The sequence below is a fragment of the Heteronotia binoei genome, chromosome 1 (assembly GCF_032191835.1).
Source record: "Heteronotia binoei isolate CCM8104 ecotype False Entrance Well chromosome 1, APGP_CSIRO_Hbin_v1, whole genome shotgun sequence".
Classification (NCBI taxonomy): domain Eukaryota; kingdom Metazoa; phylum Chordata; class Lepidosauria; order Squamata; family Gekkonidae; genus Heteronotia; species Heteronotia binoei.
In genome coordinates this window covers 256,105,312-256,131,013 of record NC_083223.1, presented here as the reverse complement: position 1 = coordinate 256,131,013, position 25,702 = coordinate 256,105,312, and the positions used below count along the sequence as shown (strand labels likewise).

Sequence of the window (25,702 nt, the reverse complement as noted above, 5' to 3'; positions counted from 1 at the left end):
GCCACTGGACTTAGCCTTGCCAATCCCCAGGTCCCAGCAGGGGTTCTTCCGCTTTCCCAGGCTCCTTCCCACCCCCAGTCAGCTGGCCGGGGACAGAAGCCCTGCCCCCAGAGGACCATGTGCCTTTTCACGGAGGCTTCAGGCTCCGATTGAAAGGCTTCCTCTTGGGATGGTGTATCTGTGTTACTTTTAGGCTTCCCCTGTAGGAGTCAAGGAGCCGTGGGAGTCAAGATACTGTGGGAGTCAAGAAACCAGACGAGATGACAGTGGGGTAAAGAAGCTGCTCCTCCTGAGCCAGGAGCGCTCACTTTATTTATCCTCGGAAACCAGGCGTTGGCTCAGGTAATGATTGATACCCTTTTACAATAGGGCAAAGTATAATGCACATGAAGCGGTTTCGGTTGGGGCCCTGCAGGGTACAGGGAGCACAGGCAAGTCACGTGGTTTGCCAGCGTGATGTCTGACACTGGTTCCTGCACCCCTACATCTCCCCCTTTTTGTTTTTAAGCTGATGATAAGCATAATACAATGCACGCCGTTGCCATGTTTCCTTAGAACGTGTACACATTTGCAGCAAATTAGGAAGGCACTGAATACAACAACAGGCAATGATTAAAAGAACAACAATTACAATTATGGCACAAATCAATTGTCGGAGCCAAGTGGGGTCTGGGAGCAGGGAGGTTAGCCAAGCGAAAGGGTCCCAATCAGGACGGAGTGCATTATCCGCAATGAGGTTGTGCAAGTGCTTCAACTCTTCCTCGATGGTCCGGTTGAAGTCTTGAAACCGTACCTCACAGGCTGCTGGCCCAACAATCTTGCAAAACCCTCCTTGGCGTGCCAACAGATAGTCCAGGGCAAGCCGGTGCTGCAACTGTATTTGGTGCAGACTGAAGATTTCCTTCTGTAGGTCACGAATAATGGAGGTAGTTGCATTAATGGACTGTTCTAGACGGCAGGTGAGTCCAATGATGGAAGCACGGTTCTCTTGTGCTACTATATTAGAGTAGCCGCCTAAGGTTAAAATGCCTGTGAAACTTGCAGCGGCTGCCCTCCCCGTACCCCAGAAGAACCATAAATTGGGGTCTTTTATGATCCACCCACTACAAGTGGACCCGGGGGTAAAGGTTGAAACATTTGGAAACAAGAATGGAAAAGTGACATGAAGCATGTCCCAAGTAGAATTCATGAGGGAAATATTAACATTATAAGAAGAATTACAGTTCATGTTATTACCGCCTCCCACCCAGAATCGATCACTACAATGAGTCTGATTCTTGCGACTAAGCCAATGTTTGTTCCCATCAGCAAGTCCCTTCCACTTGGAAAAGGCGTTATTTGTAGCGCCGCAGCAAAAGCACAGTCCTGGTAAGGCATATTGGTAATGAAACATGCGAAAGCGAGTAGCATTAACATCGTACTCCAATGGGTTGGTAAACATATAGGATCGATTTAAGTTCTGTAATTGGGCTAACACTATTTCTGGAGCTTGAAAGGGGGTGGGCAGGAAAGACATAGAGGAAACAGACATGGGGGGTTCATATACAAGTGTAACATTAGTACCATGGTGCCAAAACATATACGCAGCGTGTCGAACCCACAAATTCTGAGGAGGAGACTGATTAACTAGTTCTGCATTGACTGGAACCAACAACAAACAGTAAAAAGGTTTTGTGCTCAGAGCATGTCACAGGAAACAGCGGAGGGGGATTCTCCCCCTTTCTGTTTTTCAAGAACAGCCAGGGCAGCGTTCAAGGTACGGTTGGCACGCTCCACAACAGCTTGACCTGTGGAATTAAAGGGAATACCGTAGAGATGCCGAACGTGCCAGCGGCCACAAAATGCAGCAAAGGCAGAGCAACAGGAAGCAGGGCCATTGTCTGTGTTGAGGGTGGCAGGACGATCCATAACAGCCATGGCGCGGGCAAAATGAGAAATAACCCGTTTCACGTTCTCCCCTCGTTGATAAGCTTCTTATACTGGGGTTGGAAGAGGATCTTCTGCCATGGACCTATTGGGTATGTGAAAGGCCTAGGGGAGGGTGAACTAAAGAGCCTGCCCACCCCCCCTAGCACCCAATGAAATGTGTCTGTATGGTTGCCAAAAGGGAATTCTTCCTGTAACCCAGCATAGAATTGGCAACGGTGCTGTCCTGCCGGTATCACCGATGGTCCATACAGCAACAGGGGGCTTGAGGAAAAAAACCAAAAAGGAACCAAAAACATTCACACATGACAACATGGAGATGACTCCGTACCAGTGTAGGGAGCAGTGAAAGCAGATCAAAAATGCATACATTCAACCATGAAGAAAGGAGTCTTAAGAAGTTATTAGTGAAGCGTCTTCCTGTCCAGAGTATGGTGACCAGTGAGCTTTTACGTCACAAGCTTACATATGTCATGTTAGGGGCCTGCATTGGGCAGGTTTGCCTAGTACACTAAGCATTCAGGACTTCAGGAGGCTTCTTCCTTGTCAAGGGAGGAAAGTAACATACACAATACAGAAAACACAACCCAAAATATTCTTTGTTGCAACATAAAACTTAAAATAAAACATTGTGCACAATCCAGGAAAATGACCATAGTTTGGGGCGTCCCCCATATGATGAAAATAGTTCCATAAAAAAGAGACAAAAGAAAACCTTTGCTATAGCCTTGGAATATAATAAATTGTCAAAACAATATAAAAACTTCAAAAACAAAAACCGAGGCCTCAATAGAACAATGCTAGCTAGCTTTATATGATAGGTGAGCTAGATCAGAGAAATTAAAAACCTGGACATAAGTGAGGTGATCAGGTCCCACGAAATCCAGTGTTTCTCTGGGCTAGGTCAGCTAAAACGATCTTGGCATGGGGGTCTCACATGTGAGCACAGATTTCAACAAAAACTTAACAAAACAAGGATTCTGAAAAGGAACATAATGGTTACACATACATAAAACAATTCTTAACAGGACTATCAATAACCTTTAGAACTACTGAGCATGCATTAGACTTGATTTGCAGGTCCAGATTCCCTGCACATCTATATTGAAAGAAAAGATGAGCAAACTTAACAAAAGGTTACAAAATCCTAGAAATCAAATCATGGTTAATACCTTGATAGACACACTAAAACAATGCATAAAAAGAGAAAAGATGTGTCAAGGCATCTGTAGGACCAAGATTAAAATGCTGAGTTGTTGCAAGGACAAGTCAAAAGAAAGACTAGAAGCACGAAAGCATATCCCTTTAAGAAGAGACCTTTTATGGAGTAAAAGGTAGAACTAGGATGATGGCACAATGCTCCAGGTGTAAGGCTTGTGCCAGAGAATGAGTTTCCTCTGTGCATACACAGAGTGCAAAGAATGTGTTGCTGGAAGGCAACATGCTGTCAGAAATACCAAGGAGACCAAAAGTGGAGCATAATACAACAAGACTTAATTTGAAGGGCCTTTATTGAGGCAAAAATAACACAAAAGGACATTTAGTAGCAAGAAGAAAATCATGATCAGAAATGAACCCTGAGGGATCTACATTAAGAATCTAACAGGTTATGGCTCATTTCCTTGAGAACATGGAAAATAGAAAAGGGTGCTCACTCAGAAAAGTCTGACTCTAACAAGATATACTGAGCCCACAAGGTGGGGCCTTTTAAGAACATGTGGATACCTCTTTCCACAGGCAGACTGGATTAAACAACAATTAAAACTCAAGCTGCACCAAATAGCTAGAAAGGGGAAGATTGATCATAGATGGAACATAACTACAAATGACATGCAGAGGGCAAATGAAGATATCAATAGTTGAAATACATTTGAGGAATCCAGATTTCTAAGGGAGACCAAGAACTTTCAGGAATTCTGCCAAAGCAAGAGTATTAGTTCCTGAGGCTTAAGAGAGAAAAAGCACAGGGAGAGGGTAAGTTTTACCCCAAGGAAATGTACAGATGTCCTATACTGCTTGTAGAAACCAAAATTTGTGAGGTAAAGTTTAAGACATTGCCCTGTATAAGAAAACTACTAGAAATAACAAAAAAGATTCTCTATTAGGTGCACCATTTCCTTAGAACAATGGAAATCATAGGCGGACTATTTTAAAAGGGTTTACCAGTCACTAGAAAATTATTAACCTAGGAGAACTCCTGGTATTAGGGCAGTTTACAGGCAGAGGAGTCTCTCCAGCGGAGAAGGATTAGCTGTAAGTAGAACTTTGGGATGCCAGCTCCAGGCTGGAGATTCCTGAAATATTGAATCAGATGTGAGAATCGCAAGGCATGCAGTTCATTTCCTTGGACACTTACTTTCTCCAGAGGCACTAGCCTCAATGTACTGGGGAAAAGGCTATGATTTTGGGAGAGACCTCCAGGTCCCACCTGGAGACTGGCAACCTTACAAAAACAAAGTCGTATGCACATCTTCCATCCAGGTATTTCTCTGGCTGGGGAGAGGCTGTCTGTGAGAGACTGCAATATTAGAAAAAGGTTTGGTAATGAAAGACTTTTGAAATTATATCTTTTAGACCCAAAATCAGGAGATGAGAATTCAAAATAGCACAAAAATATTTCCACACTATTTCCACCCTCGCGCCCCCTTATGGGGAGCGCATGAACAACAGGAGTATCAGAAGGAAACGAAAAAGGGAGTTGGCTCCATGCCTGCACAAGGAGCGGCACCCCTGGGGGGGGGGCCTCCTCGCAGGCAGGGATGATGAACACTCCTTGCTCCCCCATTTCCCGTAAGGGTAAGATCAACACTGCCTCAGCAGGAAATTCAGAGGGCAGAAGGACGGGCAAGGTGACTACCTCTCCTGGCAAGGGTTGCTTAACAGCAGACGCAGTCACCAAGGTCCAGAGGAGCGACTCTCCCTTTGGGCTTGGGCTAGGAGAGGGCCCGCCTAAGAGTTTTTTCGCTCCGTATTGCTTGATGGGACAGAGCGGCATTGATTGGCCCAATGATATCCTTTACCACATTTTGGGCACTTCTTGGAAGGTCTGTTAGCTGCAGTACCTCCTTGTACAGTGCGGGAGCGACACTGAGCTTTGTAGTGGCCGGGTTTCCCACATTGGAAACAATTGCCAGTGGGTTTCTTGGGTCGCCCCCCACCTCGGAGGGCAGCTGCCAGTAAGGCCATCTCGTGCTGCTTAGACCCAACCTCTGCACACGCGGTTAGCATGTCAGCCAATGTATACCCAGGGCGGCTTATAACTGAACTTAGCACCCGCTTGCAATCAGTGTTAGCATTTTCATAGCCTAATTTAGCCAGCAGTTCGCTCTGCGCCTCGATGTTGTCGAGCTGCCGCTGAATAGCCTCTCGGGCTCGAGCCAAGGAGCATTCTAAGGGACTGAGAAGGATGGCGGGAGAGGACTGGGGCACTGGGAGGACTGAGCCCAGCGGCTCACTGGGAGACACAACCGTCTGGGGGGCTCCCGCGGGAGCTGAGACCCCTGGCCAAGGGGCCAGGGCCGGGTAGAGATGAGGAGGGGGTTCACCCGACGTCTCAGGGGGCTTACCGAGGATGTTATCAGCCGGAGTGAACTGGCAAATAGCATGATGAATCCGCTGCCAGGTTATGAGCAGAGACATAGGAGCACGGGGTTCCTGCTTTAATTCCGCCCCGATTTTCCCCCAGTCACTGGGCTTCATGGAACCACATTGTGGATACCATGGACACTGGCAGTCTATCTCCCGCAGGAGCTCAAGGATCTCTTTCCCTGACGGGCATCTGTCTGGCTGCTGTGACTGACATAATTTCCTTAGTTCATCTGCATGCACTACCTGTTCCTTAGACAACGTTTCCCCCATACTCACCTGAAATTGGTGCACCGTGAAGACCGTTGGGTCGGGCGAGCAGGAGTCGGGAGCTGATCACGTCGGGGTCACCAGCTGTAGGAGTCAAGGAGCCGTGGGAGTCAAGATACTGTGGGAGTCAAGAAACCAGACGAGATGACAGTGGGGTAAAGAAGCTGCTCCTCCTGAGCCAGGAGCGCTCACTTTATTTATCCTCGGAAACCAGGCGTTGGCTCAGGTAATGATTGATACCCTTTTACAATAGGGCAAAGTATAATGCACATGAAGCGGTTTCGGTTGGGGCCCTGCAGGGTACAGGGAGCACAGGCAAGTCACGTGGTTTGCCAGCGTGATGTCTGACACTGGTTCCTGCACCCCTACATCCCCCCCCCCCCACCCTGCCGGGGGACCCCTGAATTAGCAGTCTTTTCCCCCGATCTCCAAAAACGTGGAAGCGGGAGGGGTGGGGGAAACGGCACGGCCTCCCTTCGCGAGGTGCATGCTGGGACTCGTAGTCCTTGCATCCTCTCCGGCTGCTACGGGCGTCTCCTCGGGGAGTCTGGCCAGCGGAGGGGGGGAGCTCTGCCCCCAGAGGACCATGTGCGTTTCTACCTCCGGAGGCTTCAGTCGCTGATTGAAAGGCTTCCTCTTGGGATGGGGTGTCTGTGTTACTTTGAAGAAGTTGGCAGCAACTCGTGAGTAGAGAGGCCGATCCCCCTTCAGTGTCGCCAGAAATGAGGGGGGGGGGAGTCTGCTGAGTACTTCATTATTCTCTATGTGGAGATCGATTCTCATAGGGTATAATGGGGAATTGATCTGGAGGTTTTAGGGGCTCTGGGGGCGCTGTTTTTTGAGGTAGAGGCACCAAATTTTCAGTATAGTATCTAGTGACTCTCTCCAAAGTATCCACCATGGGGTCCAATTCTATGAGCCCCAAAAGAAGGTGCCCCTATCCTTCATTATTTCCTATGGAAGGAAGACATTTTAAAAGGCGTGCGGTCCCTTTAAATGTGATGACCAGAATTCCCTTGGAGTTCAATTGTCACACCCTTGTTCCTGGCTCCGCCCTGATGTCTCCTGGCTCCACCCCCAAAGTCCCCAGATATTTCTTGGATTGGACTTGGCAACCCTAGTTACTTTGAAGAAGTTGGCAGCAATACATGAGAAGAGAGGCCAATCCCTCGCTTCAGAGTCGCCAGAGACGGGGTGGGGGGAAATGTCTGCTGAGCACTTCATTATTCCCTATGTGGAGATCGATTCTCATAGGGTATAATGGGGAATTGATCTGGAGGTTTCAGGGTCTCTGGGGGAGCTGTTTTTGAGGTAGAGGCACCAAATTTTCTGTATAGTATCTAGTGCCTCTCCCCAAAGTACCCCCCAAGTTTCAAAACGAGTGGACCAGGGGGTCCAATTCTATGAGCCCCAAAAGAAGGTGCCCCCATCCATTATTTCCTATGGAAGGAAGACATTTAAAAAGGTGTGCTGTCCCTTTAAATGGCCAGAACTCCCTTGAAGTTCAATTATGCTTGTCACACCCTTGTTCCTGGCTCCGCCCCCAATGTCTCCTGGCTCCACCCCCAAAGTCCCCAGATATTTCTTAAATTGAACTTGGCAACCCTAACTGGACTCTATGGCATTCCACCCCACTGCAGTCCCTTCCCTCTCCAAATCCCACCCACCTCAGGCTCCACCCTCAAAGTCTCCAGGTATTTCCCAGCCCAGAGCTGGCAACCGTACTGCCCTGTGCCCCCTGCCTTCAGAGGTGAGGTAGGCGGCAATCCCAGGGAGGAGTTTTTAGGGTTCCCAGCCTCCAGGTGGGACCTGGAGATCTCCCGCTTTTACAACTGATCTCCAGCTGGCAGTGATCAGCTCCCTTGGAGAAAATGGCTGCTTTGAAGGGTGGACTCTTTGGCATTGTACCCTGCTGAGGCCCTCCCCAAACCTTGCCCTCTCCCAGATCCAACCCCAAAGTCTCCAGGTATTTTCCAACACTGGCAACTGTAGGGGTTTTTCAGTAGTGGCACCTTTCTTGTGGAGTGCCCTTCTCTTGAAGCTCCCCTGGTGCCTTTGTTGTCTTCATTTAGGCTCCAGGCCAAAGTGGTTCTGTCCACCCAGGTTTTTAAATTATGAGGTTGATCCTTTAACACCATTTTAGTCTGGAAACTTGTTTTAAGCTGTCAGTCATCTGCTCTTATGGCCCATTTTTTTAAAAAATGCCCAGCTGAGTTTTTAATGCAGGTGGTGTTTCGACACGGTGTAGTGGTTAAAACTGTTGACCTAGTATCTGGGAGACCTAGGTTCGAATGTTTGCTCATGCCATGGAAGCTCACTGGGTGACCTTGGGCCAGTCACACATTCTTAGCCTAACCTACCTCACAGGGTTGATGTGAGGAGGAAATGGAGGAGAGGAGAAAGATGTAAGCAGTCTTGAGTCCCCATCAGGGAGAAAAGTGGGGTATAAATGTATTAAATAAATATTATTTTGTAAGCTACCACAGGCAGATTCCTGGATACGGGGCATGATTCCCCCCCCCCCCCCAAATAACTAAAACAACCTATTGCATCAAAAATTCTAACTGCTTTGCTAGCATGATATATTCCAACTGTCCCTGCTAAAACAATGCTCTAGGATTGTAAGGTCAAACTCAGGAAATATCTGGGGATTTTGTGGGTGGAACCAGGAGACTTTGGAAGTGGAGCCAAGAGCAAGATTGTGATAAGCACAATTGAACTCTGAAGGGAGTTCTGACCATCATACGGAAAGGGACCACCCTCCTTTTAAATGCTTTCCCTTCACTGGAAATAATGGAGGATGGGGGCACCTTCTTTTGAGGCTGATAGAATTGGACCCCCCTGGTCTAATCTTTTTGAAACTTGGGGGGCATTTTGAGGAAGGGCACCAGATGCTATGCTAAAAATGTGATGCCTCTACCTCAAAAAAAAACAGCCTCCTTGAGCCACAGATACCCACAGATCAATTTTCCATTATACCCTATGGGAATCGGTCTCCATATGGTTGGATACCCTGGAAAAGCCCCATGGAGTGCCCAGCGGACATTTCCCTCCCCCCACCCCTGCTTTCTGATAACCCTGAAATGGGGGGAGGGCCTCCAAACCAGGGGATTCTCTGCCCCCAACTGGAAATTGGCAACCCTACAATGTTCCTAAAGGGGTGAGGGGATGGGTGAGCCAGAACATGAATTGCTGGAAATCATTCCTGCCAGTTGTCAGCATTGTTATCCTGCAAGGTTTGTCTCTGTCCCTTTGAGTGGGTGGATGGTTATCTCTTGGGACAAATGCTGCTAAATGCATCCACCTGAAAAGTTAAGTAAGTATTCAGTGCACATAGCTTGCCACAGCACATTTTTGTAGCAGACTGTCAGAAAATTACTTTAAAAAAAAAAAAGCTTAACTGTAGTAAAAAGAATACACACTTTCTTGGTTCTTAAAACAGGATGTATCAAAAATGAGCCAAGCTGGGAGAAAAATGCTGGAAGACGTGGAACAGAGGAAAAGAGAAGAAAGAAGCATGGTTGAACTGCCTTCACCCATTCATTCCCTTTTCACTTCCAAAAAGCTTCCTCCAATGCCAGTTTTCTATACGAACAGGCAGATCTGTGAATCCACATATCATCCTGCCCCATCGTGCCTAATGGGACCAGGTACTCCACTCTGGGTCGCTGCTGCTTCTGTGGGTCCCCTCACTATGCTGATGTAGGCCTGACTAGCAGATGTTTCGATACGGCTCTGGGCCAGACCTGACTAGTAGACAGCAGATGTTAGCTATGGCTTTGCTCCAAGCTGTCACTAGTTTGCATATTAAGCAAAGGCTTATGGGAAATACACTGGAAAAGCCACTGTGACTTCCAGAGATATAAGTGGACTGTGCTAACTTCTTTTTTTTTAAAGCAACACAAAAGATGTATTATTGAGTGGTATGGATGTCTGGTGAGCTTTGGAGCTTATAAAAGCAGGACCAAGCCTGTTGGTGGTGCAGTGACTAGTTATTGACAGATCGATCCAAGTGGGCAGCCGTGTTGGTCTGAAGCAGTAGAACAAAGCAGGAGTCAAGTGGACCTGAATAAAACTTTGTTGGTCTTAAAGGTGCGCTTGACTCTTGCTTTGTTCTAGTTATTGACTGGACAGATGAAATAGAGTTGAAGTGACTGATAACTGGAAAAATGTTAGTCAGTTCTGTAAGAGTTTCTTCACTTTAACACAAAAAGAGATTCAGATGTTAGTTAGCCATATGAAGATATGAAGCTGCCTTCTACTGAATCAGACCCTCGGTCCCTCAAAGTCAGTACTGTCTACTCAGACTGGCAGCGGCTCTCCAGGGTCTCAAGCTGAGGTTTTTTTATGCCTACTTGCCTGGACCCTTAGTTGGAGATGCCGGGGATTGAACCTGGAACCTGCTTGCCAAGCAGATGCTCTGCCACTGAGCCACTGTCCCTCCCATGTTGATTTGATGTAAATAGAACAAAGTTTGTGTCCAGTGGCACTTTTAAGACCAACCAAGTTCAGTAGTGGGTATAAGCTTGTGTGTTCATGCACACAGAAAAAGAGGTTAGGTTACTGAGAAATAAAGATTCTCTCTATGGTCTTTGTGAGAAGAGCTTTGTGGGAGGGAAGGAAGGAAAACAGATGGGAGGAGGGAGGGAGATATGGAAAGAAATTTCTTTTAACTTCAAGTGCATTTTCCAAGCTGCTGGCTGGCTTGGAGAAGTGATTTAAAGAGAGAATGCCTTTTCCAAGATGGGGGAAGGAGACTTTGAGAGCAACATGTGGCTCCTGAGCTGTAGTTTAGCCACCCCTGCCTTAGACGTGGACATTGGGACAAAAAAGGGATGACATTGGTCCAGGAGCAAGGGACAGTCACTCATCACAACCACCACGTCTGAGCTTCTCTTGGGAGACTCAGTGTTGTAACACCCAGAAAAGCCTGGGATTCTGCCCCACACCAATACCAACACTTTCCAATTGTTTATAGAGATTTTTTTATTTCAACACTTCAACGCCTGACAAACACACAACACATACAATTCCATTAGCGCAATGTGGGAAGGCAATTCCAGACATTAAAATTATTATTTACAGGAAGGCTGGAGTTGGAACAAAAGTGTGACTACAAAGCAATTAAACATGACACTTTGTCCCTCTAGAACGGTCCATCTTTACTCATTGATGACTCTTAGGGCAGTGAAACCCACAGGGAATGCTAAAGCCTTCTCTGCCCTCGAAGAATTTTCCGAGGATGTGGGTTATGCTAAGACATAAACAAAAACAGCAGGGAAGTTAAGGTGCTTAAAAACATTCTCTTATTGTGGCTTTCGTCCTCTCCTATTCCAGAAAAAGCCTCCCACACCTTTACTGGCTGATATAAAATAGTCAGAATCTCCAAGTTAATCTTCAACAAAAGAGAGGAAGGAACCAAATTTATTTGCCAGAACTTACTTAAAAACCCACCTGAATGGACAAGAAGAGATTACCAGTGTGATGGGATGAGGATGTGCTAGAAAGGCTTGGCTGAATGGTGGAAGCAGAGAGCTGATTACTGTCAGCCACTTGAATGCATGCCCCTGGCCAGTTTTTAGCAAGCAGATTGGCAAGTTTTTAGCAAGCAGGCACACCCAGAACATTAAATGCTTTGAAGCAACTGCATGTCTTTGGTTGGCCTTGTTGCATGAAGGCCTTTTTCAAATCCTGAGTGAAGGGGCAGCCAAGATTCATGGCCTCCTAGGGAGACAAACCTTGTATTGGCCTCTTTACAGAGCCCAGAACGTACTCAACAGCCCAGCTATCTTGTAGGAGTAAAGTCAAGCTAATAGGTCACAACTGTGTAATGAAGAGGGTTTTTATAAAGAAGAAATATAGGCCTAATTTGCCCTGGCTTCTCTCAAAGGAACTTTGGGGCTATAGCTCCCGTGATTAAGCATCCCTCACAAAGCTACCGTTCTCAAGGTTCCTCAGGGAAAGTCATGAGGGAATGTGAATTCAGTTTCTGACTGGTTTGAGTTCAGAATCATAGACCTACGCAGAAGGCAGATGAGCACCAGTTAGCTTAATTTTTATGGGTTTGGGGGTTTGTGGATGAAACACCAAACCCTTTTAATCTCCACCGGGTCTTTGAAAGGGGGAGGGGAACTACAGCCATTTGTGGTTTTTTATTGTTGTTTGCACACAATATAGCCAGAGGAAGCCCTACATAATGGAGGTAGTGTATAGCAGTCAGGTATGCAGCATGATAAAGATGTCTGACCCTTGTGGAGCATAGGCTATCTGCTCCAGAAACCATTCATGTACTCTTTACATATTCCAATGACAGCAGGATCTATAAGGTGCCATATTTATGGTCGCATAGCAACCACCATCTTCTTCCAGTGCATCAGAACAGGACTTAGGCCAGGAGGGCTGGTCCTGAGATCTCCTGAGGTCACAACAGCAGCCTCAGGTGATCAGGAAAGAAGGATATGGATGGGGGAAATTCTCTGCCGGGCGAATTGACATCATTCTTTGGGTAGGCTTGAGCCTAAGGGACTCTAGTTGCCAATCTCTGGATATTTACTGGGGTTCTAAACAGTAGCTTCAAATAACCGTTATCTTGAAAGGCAAATCAGTATGTCCTACATCTAAAGCAAAGCAATTAAAACATGGAGGGAAGGACATGATCCGGCTTGCACTTCTGCAGGACATACACGAAGCAGTGTAACACATTGGAGACTGGATACTAGGAGGAGGAGAAAGGCCTTCCTAGTTACTCAGCGCTGTCCCAACTTGCTCTTCCCCTCACTGTCCTGGCAGATTATATATTCTGGCAGCAAGGCGCTTGTTTCCCTTCCTGATGAGTAGGCAGGACTTTGATGGGCTCAATGGTGCTGCTAGGGCTGAATTCTGTCTCTGGCTGCCCGCTGGCAATTTGCCTTTGGGATACAATCCGGTAGATTTCTGAAAGACCATGAAATACAAAACATGAAGAGGAGGTTGAACTGATGGGTGATGTCAACATGGTAGTCATATACACACAGCATGATAGTATACAAGCAATAGGAAAAGAAAGACCGTGCTTGCTAGCACCATCCCCACCACACATTCAACCTAAATCTTCTGTATGTAGACTACCAGAGCTGGATTCATATACAAGATAGATTCAGTACAGTTTAGGGCCTCAGACTATGAGGAGTCTCGAAGCAAAAATATTACTAAATTTCAGTGTCTGAATACTATACTTTTGGGGAGGGGTAATGCTATGGGATCTTTTTAAACCTGATAGTTTAGGCCCCAGCATGTCTTAATCAGTCCTGCAGCCTGTGTGTGTGTGTGTACACGTACACACACACACACACACACACATATATATATATATATATATATAGAGAGAGAGAGAGAGAGAGAGAGAGAGAGAGAGAGAGTATGGCATACAGTGGGGCCCTCCCCCCAGAAAAGTACTTGGGGGGGTATTTTGGGCTACAGCAAGGCAGGAGAAGTGAGAAAGTTATACTAGGCAGAAATTGTTTCATGAGCAGAAGTATTTTGGTGGATCCAAGCCCAGATGTGGTTGAAACTGAGATAGCCGCATGCAGCAAAAGCCAGCAGGCCAAACCACATTGGCCATCACACTGCTCCTCTGGAAGTCCTTTGTAGGGTTGCCAGGTCCCTCCTGGCAACCGGTAGGGGGTGGAAGGGAATATACCGGGAGCAGCAGGGACGCCCAACCTTTGTATAGTGACGTGTCTATCACGGCTCACATGACCCAGAAGTCATCACTTCTGGAATGTCAGGGAGACACTCTGGTATTTGGGCAAAACTCTATGGCAAATTTGGCTTCTACCGTAACAGTTTTTGCCCAAATACCATAGTGTCACCCCCAATGTCCTGGAAGTGTCCCAGAAGTGATGGCATCATTTCCAGGTCATGTGGGCAATGATGCTGGATAAAAGGAAGTACTTCTTCACCCAAAGGGTGATTAACATGTGGAATTCACTGCCACAGGAGCTGGTGGCGGCCACAAGTATAGCCACCTTCAAGAGGGGTTTAGATAAAAATATGGAGCACAGGTCCGTCAGTGGCTATTAGCCACAGTGTGTGCGTATATATACAATTTTTTGCCACTGTGTGACACAGAGTGTTGGACTGGATGGGCCGTTGGCCTGATCCAACATGGCTTCTCTTATGTTCTTATGTTCTCTTTTTTCTGGGTGAGTTCTGATCTGGGGAAGTGGGGCCTGGGAGGGGAGACGCCCACCTTCACCAGGGGATCAGGGAATCCTAGTCCTTTGTGGGGGCTGATTCTATTTGATTGTACAACTGGATTCATTAGAGATGTCTCCTGTAATAGCTCTTTGATTCATTCTTGCAGGACTTGTGAGGACTAATTATGGAAAGCCTAGAGGGAGATATGGGGAGGGCCTGTGAATCAGGGCTGCCACCTATAGTTGCCAACTTTCAGATAGCAGCTGGAGATATCCCAGAATTCTGACTGATCTTTAGGCTACAGAGATCAGTTCCCTGGAGAAAATAGCTGTTTGGGATAGGGTTGTCAAGTCCTCTTCAAGCCCTGGCGGGGGACATTCGAGCACACGACGAAATGATGTCACCTGGAAGTGACATCATCTATTGCACCATAGATCTTTACCTCTATTGCACCATAGAGTTTTACCTCCCAAATGGCTAGAGCGTCTGGGAAAACCATAGTGTTTTTCCAGAAATGCCTAGAGCGGCCCCGCATGTGTGCCGCCATTTTGATGACATCACTTCCGGGTGACGTCATTGCGCCGGCAACGCAGAGGGCGGTTCCCCCACCAGCCCAATGTGGACAAGAGGGTTGGGAACCTCCGGGGCGGGGGATTCCCTGCCTGGACCAGGGGCTTGGCAGCTGTAGTTTGGGAAGGTGGACTCTATGACATTATACTTACTGAGCTTCTTCCTCTCTCTAAACTCCACCATCCCCAGGCTCTGCCTTCCAAATTACCAAGAATTTCTCAACCTAGAGTGACCAGTCTTACCACCACCCACCACAGCCAGCGCTGCAAGGAGGTGCAAAGCCACCACCTTCCTCTTCATTTGGTACCACAACAGCACAGGGAGGAGGGAAAAGGAAGGAGAATGAGGAAGAGTGTTGGACCCATGACAAACGGAGGGAAAGAAGGTGCAGAGTTCTGGAGGGCCACACATTGAGGCTGTGGGTGCCTCAAGAGAATTGGTTAGCACCAGGGCTTTTTTTGTAGAAAACACCCAGCAGGAACTCATTTGCATATTAGACCACACACCCCTGATGCCCAGCCAGCCAGAACTGTGTTCCTGCTCAAAAAAAAGCCCTAGTTAGCACCCTTCTACCTAAAGTACGCTTGTAAGGCCCAGCCCAGCAGTCAGTGGGAGACTAGAGGTTAGGGACATGAGGAGCAGCTGTCAGGTACATCAATGGTAAAACCACAGAGTTTCCAGCAATTCCTAGAGAGCTGTGAAGTCCCTTCTGATTTTTTTACTGAAAGTGAAGTCACACCATTGGCCCACTGGCTTTTGTTTTTCTTCTGTCTCCACTCTGGGCAATGGAGGGAAACAAGAAGCAGAAGATCCCTCATTGGGGGGCTTGCAACCCTCCAGGAGGAATTAGGGGGTGTAGACGGGAACACCAACTTCAGAGGCACAATGCTCTAGGATTCACCACACTCTACGGTTTAATCCAATTTTTTCTCCCACTGGCTTTAGAAGAGACAAGAGGGAACTGGTGTAAGCAGCAGGATGTCTCCTGCTATAGAGATCTCTCCCGCCTACTTCTGCCTCTGGAGGCTCTAGGCAGTCACCTAAATACTGCTCTGGTGGACAGGCCAGCTCTGCTATGAATGGTTACTTAGCAACATCATGAAGCAGCAGAGGACTAAGAGTGGTCACCTGTTAACAGCTCCCAATTCCTCTCACCTTTTCAGTTAAGCTTCCTAAATCTTCCCAGAACATACCCAACAATGAAGTTATGGCTGATAATCTGTGTGTGTTTGAACTGGAGACAAGTGTTATATAATTTCTCAGCCGGGGTTTTGTGAGTTGGTAGAAAAGGTGTAGACAATGGTCAGGCAGCGGCTCAACTAGACCCTCCTGAGAGCCAGTTTGGTGTAGTGGTTAAGTGTGCAGACTCTTATCTGGGAGAACTGGGTTTGATTCCCCACTCCTCCACTTGCAGCTGCTGGAATGGCCTTGGGTCAGCCATAGCTCTCCCACGAGTTGTCCTTGAAAGGGCAGCTGCTGTGAGAGTCCTCTCAGCCCCACCCACCTAACAGGGTGTCTGTTGTGGGGGGGGGAGAAGATATAGGAGATTGTAAGCCGCTCTGCGTCTCTGATTCAGAGAGAAGGGCGGGGTATAAATCTACAGTCGTCTTCTTCTTCTAGGCCAGAAGGTTGCCAGTTCTTCTTCATGCTTTCACAGAAATAAATCTTCAATATGTGTCACAAACTTGAAGGCAGGTTCAGGTGGGTAGCCATGTTGGTCTGAAGCAGCAGCACAAAGTTTTAATCTTGTGGCACCTCTAAGATCAACAAAGTTCAATTTGAGTATACGCTTTTGTGTGCTTGTACCCTAAATTAAACTTTATTAGTCTTAAAGCTGCCACTAGACTCAAACTTTGTAAACTTGATGATATGTTTTGTCACTATAAAGCAAGGCTTTTTTTGAGCAGAAACTCACAGGAATGCAGTTTTGGCTGGCTTGGTGTCAGAGCGTGTGGTCTAATATGCAGATGAATTCCAGCTGGGCTTTTTCTACAAAAAAAGCCTTGCTATAAAGCATTATTTTTTGTATTTTATTAGATTTGTATCATGTCCTTCCTGCAAGTGAGCTCAGTTATGCCCATAACCAAGGCTGTTGACAGAGGGGGTGGAGGAGGGACAAAAAATTTGGGGGGGGGGGGCGGATTAGCTGCAGGGCCCCCGAAGCCTGACTCATGCAGTTTTCATGGAATACATTTTAAAAAGAAAACCCTAATGCAGTTCTGCCTGCAGCCAGTAGGGGCACAAGGAAGGCAGAGGCACAGCAAAGAGCTTGGCTTTTCTGCAAAGTTTGCCAGGAGGTTGAGGAAAACTGTTCGCTGATCAGATCTTTCTAAACACTCAGCCAAGCATGCATTGGGACAGGCAGGCAGGACAGGAGGCAGCCTCCTAAAAAAAGTCTATGGTCTCCTTTTCCCTTCAATTTCGCCCAGCTCCTGCAGCGTCAGATCTTACCAAGGGGTAGCTTTGTTAGTGTGTGGGAAGGAAGGAAGGAAGGAAGGAAGGAAGGAAGGAAGGAAGGAAGGAAGGAAGGAAGGAAGGAAGGAAGGAAGGAAGGAAGGAAGGAAGGAAGGAAGGAAGGAAGGAAGGAAGGAAGGAAGGAAGGAAGGAAGGAAGGAAGGGAGGGAGGGAGGGAGGGAGGGAGGTTTCTTTTGTTTTCCTACAGTCCTCTCTTTTCCACATCTCCTCCATTTTGTTCTCTTCCTTTCATGATCTGCCTTTCATCTATTTCCACTTTGGCCTTTTCTTCCCCTCCCCTTATTTTTCAACCATCCAGCCTTTCCTTCCATTTTTGGCCCTAGAATTTCCATGATCCTCCTGAAACTGGTGGCTCAGTCTTGACTTCCCTAGTTTTATTTTCTGAGGAATTATGTCTGCTGCAAATGGACAGACAGATGGACGTATGGATCTTTTTATTATTATAGCTGCATGTTAACAACCAGTCAAGTACTTTGTTTTGTTACAATATTTGGTTTGGATCAGGGTCATATGGGAGAGGAGTGCACAGTGTTCCCTCTAAGCTGAGTTAGCATGAGCTAGCTCAGTTTTTTAGCCTCTTGCTCAAACATTTTTGTCTTAGCTCAGGAAGAATGATCCCAGAGTAAGGTAATTTATGCAGTATATCACAACTTTAATGGCAGTAGCTCATGAAGTAGAATTTTTGCTCACAAGACTCCACAGCTTAGAGCAGGGGTGTCAAATATGTGGCCCGGAGGCTAAATCAGGCCCCCGGAGGGCTCCTATCAGGCCCTCGAGTAACTGGCTCTTGTCTGTTTCCTTCTCCGTCTCTCTTGCTTCCTTCTGCATCTCAACTTGCTTTGCAAGGCTTGCTCAATCACACAGGAACTACAGAGCAAAGCCTCAATTTTCTCCATTGGTTGAGGCTCCTCCCCCTCCTAGTCCCCTGGGGAGGGAGGGAAAGAGCCAGAGTTCCCTGGATCCCACAGGAGAAATACAAAGAAAGCACCTTTAAGACCAACAAGTGCTAATGTTTTAAGCTTGTTTTATTTAAAGGTTTTTTTTATAAAAAAATCTTTAGTCATGTTTGTCTGTGTCCTTTAAAAAGTTTTTATCTCTGCTACCTAATCTTAAATAGGTACACACATGGCCTGGCCTGACACGGCCTGGCGCAACAAGGTCTCATTTATGTCAGATCTGGCCCTCATAACAAATGAGTTCGACACCCCTGGCTGGGAGCATCCATACCCAGATGGAATCTTTGGCTGGGGGGCTAAGGTGGCTCTCAGCAGCCTTGCCTATAACTAGTGTTACTTGACATCTGTTTAAGAACCAGAAGCTGGCCCATCCCAGGTAGCCCATGCCTTAACCTCACTACCCTTTTAGAGCAAAGCTAGAGCTTACCCCATAATGCTGAATAAGGTACAATGTGCAGGTGGGACAACTTACCTGTGAGAATGTTGTGAAAGGCAGTCTCCACATTGGTGGAATCCAGAGCCGAAGTTTCTATGAAGGACAAGCCGTTCTTTTCTAGGGGAAATTGAGAGAGAAACTGTCAGATCTTATCCACGCACAATGTATTTCCTGAGACTTCAGCGCTTACTAATTTCAAGAAGCAATTGCTTCAGAGTTCTATTAAAGCCACTAAAGTTCTACTAAACCTACTAAAGCTATGCTGCCATTGGAAATTCTGCTCTCCTATATCAGTTGACCTACAAGGAGCTACTAGGGTTCACTCAGTGGTAAGCAAAAAGGTTCTCTACATGCTCCAGGCCCATAGCCAGAAAATTGTAGTTGGGGGGCCCACAGAAAAAATTTTTGGGTGGAGGGGCCCCTCTGGCGACCCCCACTCTCTCTGCCGCCACTGCTCTGGCGGCCCCCGATCTCCCCGCTGCTCTGGCAGCCCCTGCCCCCCTCTGTGTGGCGCCTTCCCCTCCCTCCCACCCACCAACCTGGTGAAACAATAAAGAGCAGGCTCCTGGGGCTCTTTCAAGGCTCCCTCCCACTCCTACCGATCACCTGAACGTGCAGAGCGCGCCTGAAAGCCGGCGTAGGAACCGCTGGCCTCGGCACGGCTTTTCCCGATGATCAGGTGATCAAAGGGGGATTGGGTGGGGAGGCTGTGCCTCCCCCCGCCCCCGGTGGCTACGGGCCTGACATGCTCAGACACAAACACGCCTTCTACTGAGCCAGACCACTGGTCCATCACAATTGGTTATGTCTGCTTTGGCAGTAGCTTAGTCCTTTGAAAAGATCCTTTTAACTGGAGATGCCAGGGATTGTACGTGGGACCTTCTGCACACAAAGCTGATGCTATATCACTGAGCCACTGCAGAATCTCTGAATATAAGAAGAATACAGAATATCCAACAAAGAAAGTTTTGACTTTCAAAAGCTTATGTCCTGAAAATCTTGTTGGTCTCTAAGGGGCTACTGGACTTGTATCTAGCTGTATAGAGTATCAGCTTTGGGAAACAGGTTCTGAGGGTATTTATTACATCTATACCAACGGTGGCCAAACTTGTTTGACGTAAGACCCACATAGAATAAACAGCAGATGTTTGAGAGGATGGGTTTATCAGCTTAGGGAAGGAACAAGTATTATTTAGTCTATTGTAGATTTTATACTAAATTTAGATGTTTATCATTCTAAATGGCATTTACTTTTATAATATAATTGTATTGCCTCCTGCTTCTTGTTATCTGGATTCTTATGAAGAAATGCCTAATAAAGTTTTTAGTCAGTCAGTCAGATGTTTGAGAACAGGAAGGAGGGAAGGAAGGAAGGAGGGAGGGAGGGAAGGAAGGAGGGAGGGAAGGAGGGAGGGAGGGAGGGAGGGAGGAAGGAAGGAAGGAAGGAAGGAAGGAAGGAAGGAAGGAAGGAAGGAAGGAAGGAAGGAAGGAAGGAAGGAAATGGATGGGGAAGGTGAGAGAGGGAGAAGTAGAAAGAAAGCAACTTTAAATGCATTCTCCAAGCAGCTGGCTGACTTGGTTTGGAGAACTGGTTTAAAGATGCAAATGCCTTCTCCAAGTCAGCCAACATGGTGGTGGGGTCTTCAAGAGCCACATGATGTGTGTGAAAGTGTCACATGTGGTTCCTGAGCTGCAGTTTGGCCATCCTTGATCTATCAAGGCAACATGTGTGGGGCACCAAGGAAGACCCCCATCTAGGTACTACCCAGACTCAAACCTGTCTAGTTCCAGCCTGTGTTCATCCCCATCATATCCAAGGGGCCTCATTCCCAGAAATCCATATGTGCAAAAGAGTAATTAGAATGAACAACAAAAGATAGACACCATTTCTTTGTCTCATCTTTCCCGCCTCCCCTCCTCCCCACACTTCACCACTGTATATGTATTGATATTGTAATGTATATGCGTGGATAGATATCATTTCAGAAAAATCTTTGTTCCAACTGTGTCATCTTAAGTTTCTATCCACATCTGCATTTTTCTAGAGAGCCAGTACAGCGCTGTGGGGATTGTGCTAGTCTAGAATCTGGAGGAAATAGATTCGATTCCTCGATCCACCATGAAGCTCTGGGGAGACTCTCAGTCTAACCTACCTCACAGGTCAAGTCGCCAGCCTCCTGGTGGGGCTTGGAATTCCTCCCAGAATTACAACTGATCTCCAGACTACAGAGATCATTTCCCTGAGAGAAAATGGCAGCCTTGGAGGCCAGAGCATGAAGCTTGCCTCATACTGAATCAGACCTTTGGTCCATTGAGGGCAGTACTGTCTACTCTGTACGCTGCTGTGAGCTCCCCAGAGGGAAGGCTGACAGAGTTTTGTACCTGCAAAGCTTTTGGCCTCATCAGTGGGCACGGCCCGTAGATGTCGCAGGTCGCTCTTATTCCCCACCAACATAATGACGATGTTGGTGTCCGCATGATCTTGCAGTTCTTTTAGCCAGCGCTCTGCATTCTCATAGGTTAGGTACTTGGCGATGTCATAGACGAGAAGTGCCCCAACTGCTCCTCGGTAGTAACTATGGGGTGGAGAGAGAAAGAAGATCACTTGCAGCTGGACTTACTTACAGCAGGGGTGGCCAAACCTGCTTAACATAAGAGCCACATCAAATAAATGTCAGATGTTTGAGAGCTGCAAGACATGAACGGAGGGAGGGTGGGAGGAAGGGAGGGAGGGAGGGAGATATAGGATTAATACCCTACCCTTCACTCTGAATCTCAGAGTCTCAAAATGGCTTACAATCTCCTTTACCTTCCTCCCCCACCACAGACACCCTGTGAGGTAGATTGTGCTGAGAGAGCTCTGAAAGAAGCTGCCCTTTCAAGGATAGCTCTGCGAGAACTATGGCTGACTCAAGGTCACTCCAGCAGCTGCAAGTGAAAGAGTGAGGAATTGAACCTAGTTCTCCCAGATAAAAGTCTGCACACCAAACTGGCTTGAAAGGAAGGAAGGAAGGAAGTTTGACCACTCCTAGTCCAAGAGAATGAAGAGAGATGATGCAGTACTTACGCAGAAGTAATGGCACGGTAGCGTTCTTGTCCAGCTGTATCCCAGATCTGGGCTTTCACAGTCTTGTTGTCCACCTGAATGCTACGTGTGGCAAACTCAACCCCAATGGTGCTTTTACTCTCCAGGTTGAACTCATTGCGGGTGAATCGCGAGAGCAGGTTGCTCTTCCCTACTCCAGAGTCGCCAATGAGAACAACTGCCAAGCCACAAGGGGGGAAAAAAATGGTTAAGCTTCAGAATGGCCCGGGGGGCATCATGCAATTGGTTTTGCTACCCATCCCTAACCATTCACATTGCCCATTTTATTCCCAGCTTTGCCTTTTGGGGACACCTTGTAAGAATTTTGCAAATGCTAATTGCAAGCTGACAGGAAGAAAGTGGATTCATTTGAAATGTGGTGTTAGGACTGTTGGAGGTATTAAGGACCATCAAAAAAAACAAATGTGGGTTCTAGGTCAAATCAGCTTTCTCTAGAAGCTAACATGACTAAACTGAGGTTATTGTAGTTTGGTCACATTCTGAGAAGGCAAGACTCACTGGAAAAACAATAATGCTAGGGAAAGCAGAAGGCAGCAGAAAAACAGGAAGACCCAACATAAGAAGAAGACGATGATGACATTGAATTTATATTCTGCCCTCCACTCAGAGTGGCTCACAATCTCCTTTATCTTCCTCCCCCACAACGAATATCCTGTGAGGTAGGTGGGGCTGAGAGGGCTCTCACAGCAGCTGCCCTTTTAAGGACAACCTCTGCCAGAGCTATGGCTGACTCAAGGCCATTCCAGCAGGTACAAGTAGAGGAGTGGGGAATCAAACCCAGTTCTCCCAGATAAGAGTCCACGCACTTAACCACTCACCAAACTGGCTCCGTCAAGGAAGCCACAGCCCTCAGTTTGCAAGACCTGAGCAAGGCTGTTAACAAAGGACTTTTGGAGGTCATTAATTTGTATTATCACCCTGCAGGAAGCAACTTAATGGCACTTTACAAATGCAGTTGCAAGCATAACCATCCTTTAGCAGTCAGCTCCTTTCCCAGGGTATGTAAGAAGTTAAATCTTGGTATGGGGAGATAGGGCTGCCAACCTCCAGGTGGTGCCTGGATATCCAGTTTGGTGTAGTGGTTAAGTGTGCGGACTCTTATCTGAGAGAACTAGGTTTGATTCCCCACTCCTCCACTTGCAGCTGCTGGAATGGCCTTGGGTCAGCCATAGCTTTTGTAGGAGCTGTCCTTGAAAGGGCAGCTACTGTAAGAGCTCTCTCAGTCCCACCCACCTCACAGGGTGTCTGTTGGGGGAGGGGGATTGTGACCCCTCTGAGATTCAGAGTATAGGGCAGAATATAAATCCAATATCTTCTTCAATATCTTCTATCTCCAGCCATTACAATTGATCTCCAGATGACTAAGACAAGTTCCTCTGGAGAAAACAGCAGCTTTGGAGGATGGACTCTATGACATTTTACTCTGCTAAGGCCCCTCCCCAAACCATGCCTTCCCTAGGCTCTACCCCCCAAATATCCAGGTATTTCTCAACCCAGAGCTGGCAACCCTAGAAAAACAGATACATTTTGCAAAGTAAATTCCTGCCCATGAACACTAAGGCATTGTGCAGCGTCACATCACAGTTGACCATATCTATTTTGCAGGGCAACTCTATATTTCTGCCATAGGACTGCCCCAATGTTCTTGAATTCATGGGCACATTTGGAATTTTGAGAACATTCAGTGGAGGGCACAACAAAATGGTTGCCATGCAGGCTGCGGCTAGTAAAAAAAATTCCTGAAGTTCCAAGCCAAACATTCTCCTACGCAGGGCTGGCTCGGCCACTAGGCGATTGCCTAGGGCGCCAGCCTTCTGGGGGCACCAATTGAGCTCCCCCATGTGACTTGGTGATGTAATCAGTACAGGGGAGGGGGCACCAGAAGTTAGCCTTGCCAAGGGTGCCAGACAGTCTAGAGCCGGCCCTGCTCCTATGATGTTTCCTAGCAGTTCCAAAACAGGCATTTCCTGTAGACATAAAGGTGATGCCTCTTGGACTTTTCCTGAAGCATGTCCTGCCCTAACAGTGGGTGGAAAACCAAGACTGGCATTTTGCTCTGGGAATGGAGGAAGTGGGCACTAACAAATACACTGGCGGGTGCCATAACAGCCTTGGGCACCACCTTGGGAATCACTGCTCTCTTATTGCGGCATATACAATTATGTACTGGATTTATTGTACTGACATGGATAGTTCAGGCTAGCCTGATCTTGTCAGATCTCTGAAGCGAAGCAGGGTCAGCCTTGGTCAGTATTTGGATGGGAGACCACCAGGAAAGAGGTTGGCAATAAAGAAGCCATATGTGAACATCTCTTTGCTGTGAAAACACCACCAGGGTTTGCCAGAAGTTGGTTGTGACGTGATGGCAAAAAGCATTTATTGGATACAGTAAAACAGTATATCCAATGGTGATAAAATAGTGGGGTGGGGGGTGGGTTGAGTCTCAAGGGGTGGAGCTCAGTCCCCGCACTTTAGTTCTATTTGTTAGTCGGAACTGTACATTGAGTGAGATCCTGCTTGCTGATGCTGAAGCCAGATGCTCCTATCCTGTCTAGGGCTCCCTAAAATCTAGAACTGGTCTGTCCAACACCCACCCCTTAAAAACCCACCCTTCCCATCAAATCTTCTGCTGAATCCCTTAATCCTCCTTCCTGCTGAAACAAAGCTTTTCCTCTTGGTCATTCCTTGTTAACTGTGTTTCTCCCTACTACTAATGTTCCCTCTAAGCTGCATTAGTGCGAGCTTGCTCACAGTTTTTTAGCATGAGACTCGCACATTTTTGTCCTAGCTCAGGAAAAATGGCCCCAAAGCAAACTAATTTATGCAGTAGCTCACAACTTCAATGCCAGTAGCTCATCAAGTAGAATTTTTGCTCACAATCCTAAAAGAGAAATAGCTTAGAGGGAACAGCTTAGAGGGAACATTGCCTACTACTCACTTGGAGGAAAGAGTTGGCCATCTTTGTTTATGCCATTCTAGAGGACCATGTACCTTATTTAGGGTTATCAATTTTTTTGTATTTTTGTATTTTGTGTGTATGTCTGTCTGCACCTGGAAGTCATGGCAAACTCTAGTGACTTACCCCTGCTAGGGGCCTGGAGGCTATTCAGAGAGGTGGCTAAATAAAGCCTGCCCCTGCCCTCTGGCTCTGGTATTCCAAGGAGGTCTCCCATCCAAGTACTTGCCATAGTCAACCCTGCTTAGCTTCCATGATCTGACAAGACTGGGCTTGCCTGGGCTATCCTGGTCAGGACAGGTTACTATATTTTGAAAAGCAAAAAAGAGGTCATATTTCCCAACTGACTACTTCAAACAAGTGATCACTATGACAAATTTCATTTAAAATATCCTTACTATTTAAGCTGTGATAATTGATACTACCTAGGAATATTCCTAAGCATTCAATGGGTGACCTCAAAGCAGCTGTTTTACTGCAAAGGAACTTCAAGAACAGAATGGAGAGAGAAATTGCTGAATTACAAATTATTATGAAACTTGGAACAAACAGCTTCCCAGGACTGAACAGGGATATTGGTTTTTTATCTCATTACATATGCTAAAACCACTTTCACCAAGTATGGCGATATATCCACAGTATTCCAATATATTTCTCTTTTAGGATAGTGTATCAGAATAATGCTTTTGTATTGACATGCTCAAACAAGGGGTATTGGCTGTTTATCTCATAACATATACTGAACCCATCTTCCGCTATATTTTAATATATTTTTTCCTAATGGCAAACTAGAATGACGTATATATTTATGTTACATGTTAAAAGGTAAATTACTTGGATAGGAAAAACATCTGGGAAAGAAATGCCCTCATTTTGACCCAGGTTAATTAGCAATAGAATAATTAACAGGCATTCTCACATTCTGACATGTTACGGTTTATGGTTTCCCACGCTAATGCAACCCAGATCAAAGGTTTTCTGAATTTGTTGATTTTGCTTTTCTGCTATTGGATTTTAACTTTGTACCACTTTGCATTCCAAACCCCACCAGCTATATGTGGCTCTGCTTACTGTACCTCATTCCTCGTCTGAAGAAGTGTGCATGCACACGAAAGCTTATGTTCTGAATAAAACTAAGTTGGTCTTAAAGGTGCAAGCGACTCCTATTTTGTTCTACTACTTCAGACCAACACAGCTGCCTACTTGGATCTAGGAATATTCCTAACTTTCCAACCCCAAGAGTA

The 25,702-nt window shown here is 46.7% G+C and overlaps 1 protein-coding gene across 1 annotated transcript in view; it reads right to left on the bottom strand.

Moving 5' to 3' along the window:
* Positions 1-10,755: 10,755 nt before the first annotated feature.
* Positions 10,756-25,702, bottom strand: part of LOC132582263 (ras-related protein Rab-11A-like) — a 28,450-nt gene continuing 13,503 nt past the window's right edge. The window contains exons 2-5 of the mRNA XM_060253807.1: positions 21,464-21,659; positions 20,779-20,972; positions 18,433-18,513; positions 10,756-12,714 (exon numbers count right to left, since the gene is read on the bottom strand). Of these exons, the coding sequence (XP_060109790.1) occupies positions 12,572-12,714; positions 18,433-18,513; positions 20,779-20,972; positions 21,464-21,659 (614 nt within the window). The 3' untranslated portion in view covers positions 10,756-12,571. The remainder of the gene's footprint in view (positions 12,715-18,432; positions 18,514-20,778; positions 20,973-21,463; positions 21,660-25,702) is intronic.